General features: G+C 62.9%; 1 protein-coding gene across 1 annotated transcript in view; it reads left to right on the forward strand.

Annotated features, from left to right (window-relative positions):
* WNT6 (wingless-type MMTV integration site family, member 6) overlaps positions 1 to 868 on the forward strand; it is a 14,323-nt gene continuing 13,455 nt past the window's right edge. Inside the window, exon 1 of the mRNA XM_008584489.1 lies at positions 1 to 141. Within this exon, the coding sequence (XP_008582711.1) occupies positions 62 to 141 (80 nt within the window). The 5' untranslated portion in view covers positions 1 to 61. The remainder of the gene's footprint in view (positions 142 to 868) is intronic.

An 868-nucleotide genomic window follows, 5' to 3' on the forward strand; every position in this document is an offset into this window, starting at 1 on the left:
GCGCCGGGACGCCCCGCAGCCTCGCCCCCTGCCTGCACCGGCCGGCGGGAGAGCGGTCACGATGCTGCCGCCCGCGCCCTCCCGCCTCGGGCTGCTGCTGCTGCTGCTGCTGTGTCCCGCGCAAGTAGGCGGACTGTGGTGGTGAGTGCTGCGTCCTGCCGTCCCCGCGCGGCTCCGGACGCTCGAGGGTAGGAGCCCCGGGACCAGTCGTGGGGCTCCGCACGGCGCTCCCGCATCCTTCGAGCTCTACCTGCTCTCAGAGCCCAGCTGCAGGGCACGGAGCGGGGGTGCTGGGCGGAGGAGCGTGCGGCTCTCCTCCCCGCCTCTGCCCGGGGCACTTGTGAACGGCCACTTAGAAATTCCTAGCCTCTGGAAACGTTCTCTTGTGTTTTGTCCTCCCGCGTCCTCTCCTACCCCCCAAGTTATGTGCTCCATCCAGGTCACGAAGGAATTGGTGGGTGGATAGAATAGAGATACCCGAGAGATAGGGAGAAGACCTGTCGTCAGAGATCCGAAGAAAGGAATGTGTGAGGAGGGCTCTGGATTTGGGGAAAAGAGAGGAACAGAGTAGGAGGCCACAAGACAGACAGGGTCAACAGCTGCCCCTTCCCCGCCCCTTTGCCTTCCAACCCACCAGCTTCCTCTCTGGGCTCCTTCAGAGTGGGCGGTAGTGGCCAGAAAGGGAATATAAAGAGGAAACTGAGTCAGGACCCCAGCTTTCTTTACCCCCTCTTTCCCAAAAAAGGAAGAGGAGGAAAGGCAGGAAAGGGACCCAAGCGCCCGGCCCTTCCAGACTTGGGGGTCGTGGATGAAAAACAATGTGCAGCCCGGGAGACACGGGAACTGGGGAGGGATCTGGTGGAAGGCG

This window comes from Galeopterus variegatus, unplaced genomic scaffold (assembly GCF_000696425.1).
Source record: "Galeopterus variegatus unplaced genomic scaffold, G_variegatus-3.0.2 Scaffold3274, whole genome shotgun sequence".
NCBI lineage: Eukaryota > Metazoa > Chordata > Mammalia > Dermoptera > Cynocephalidae > Galeopterus > Galeopterus variegatus.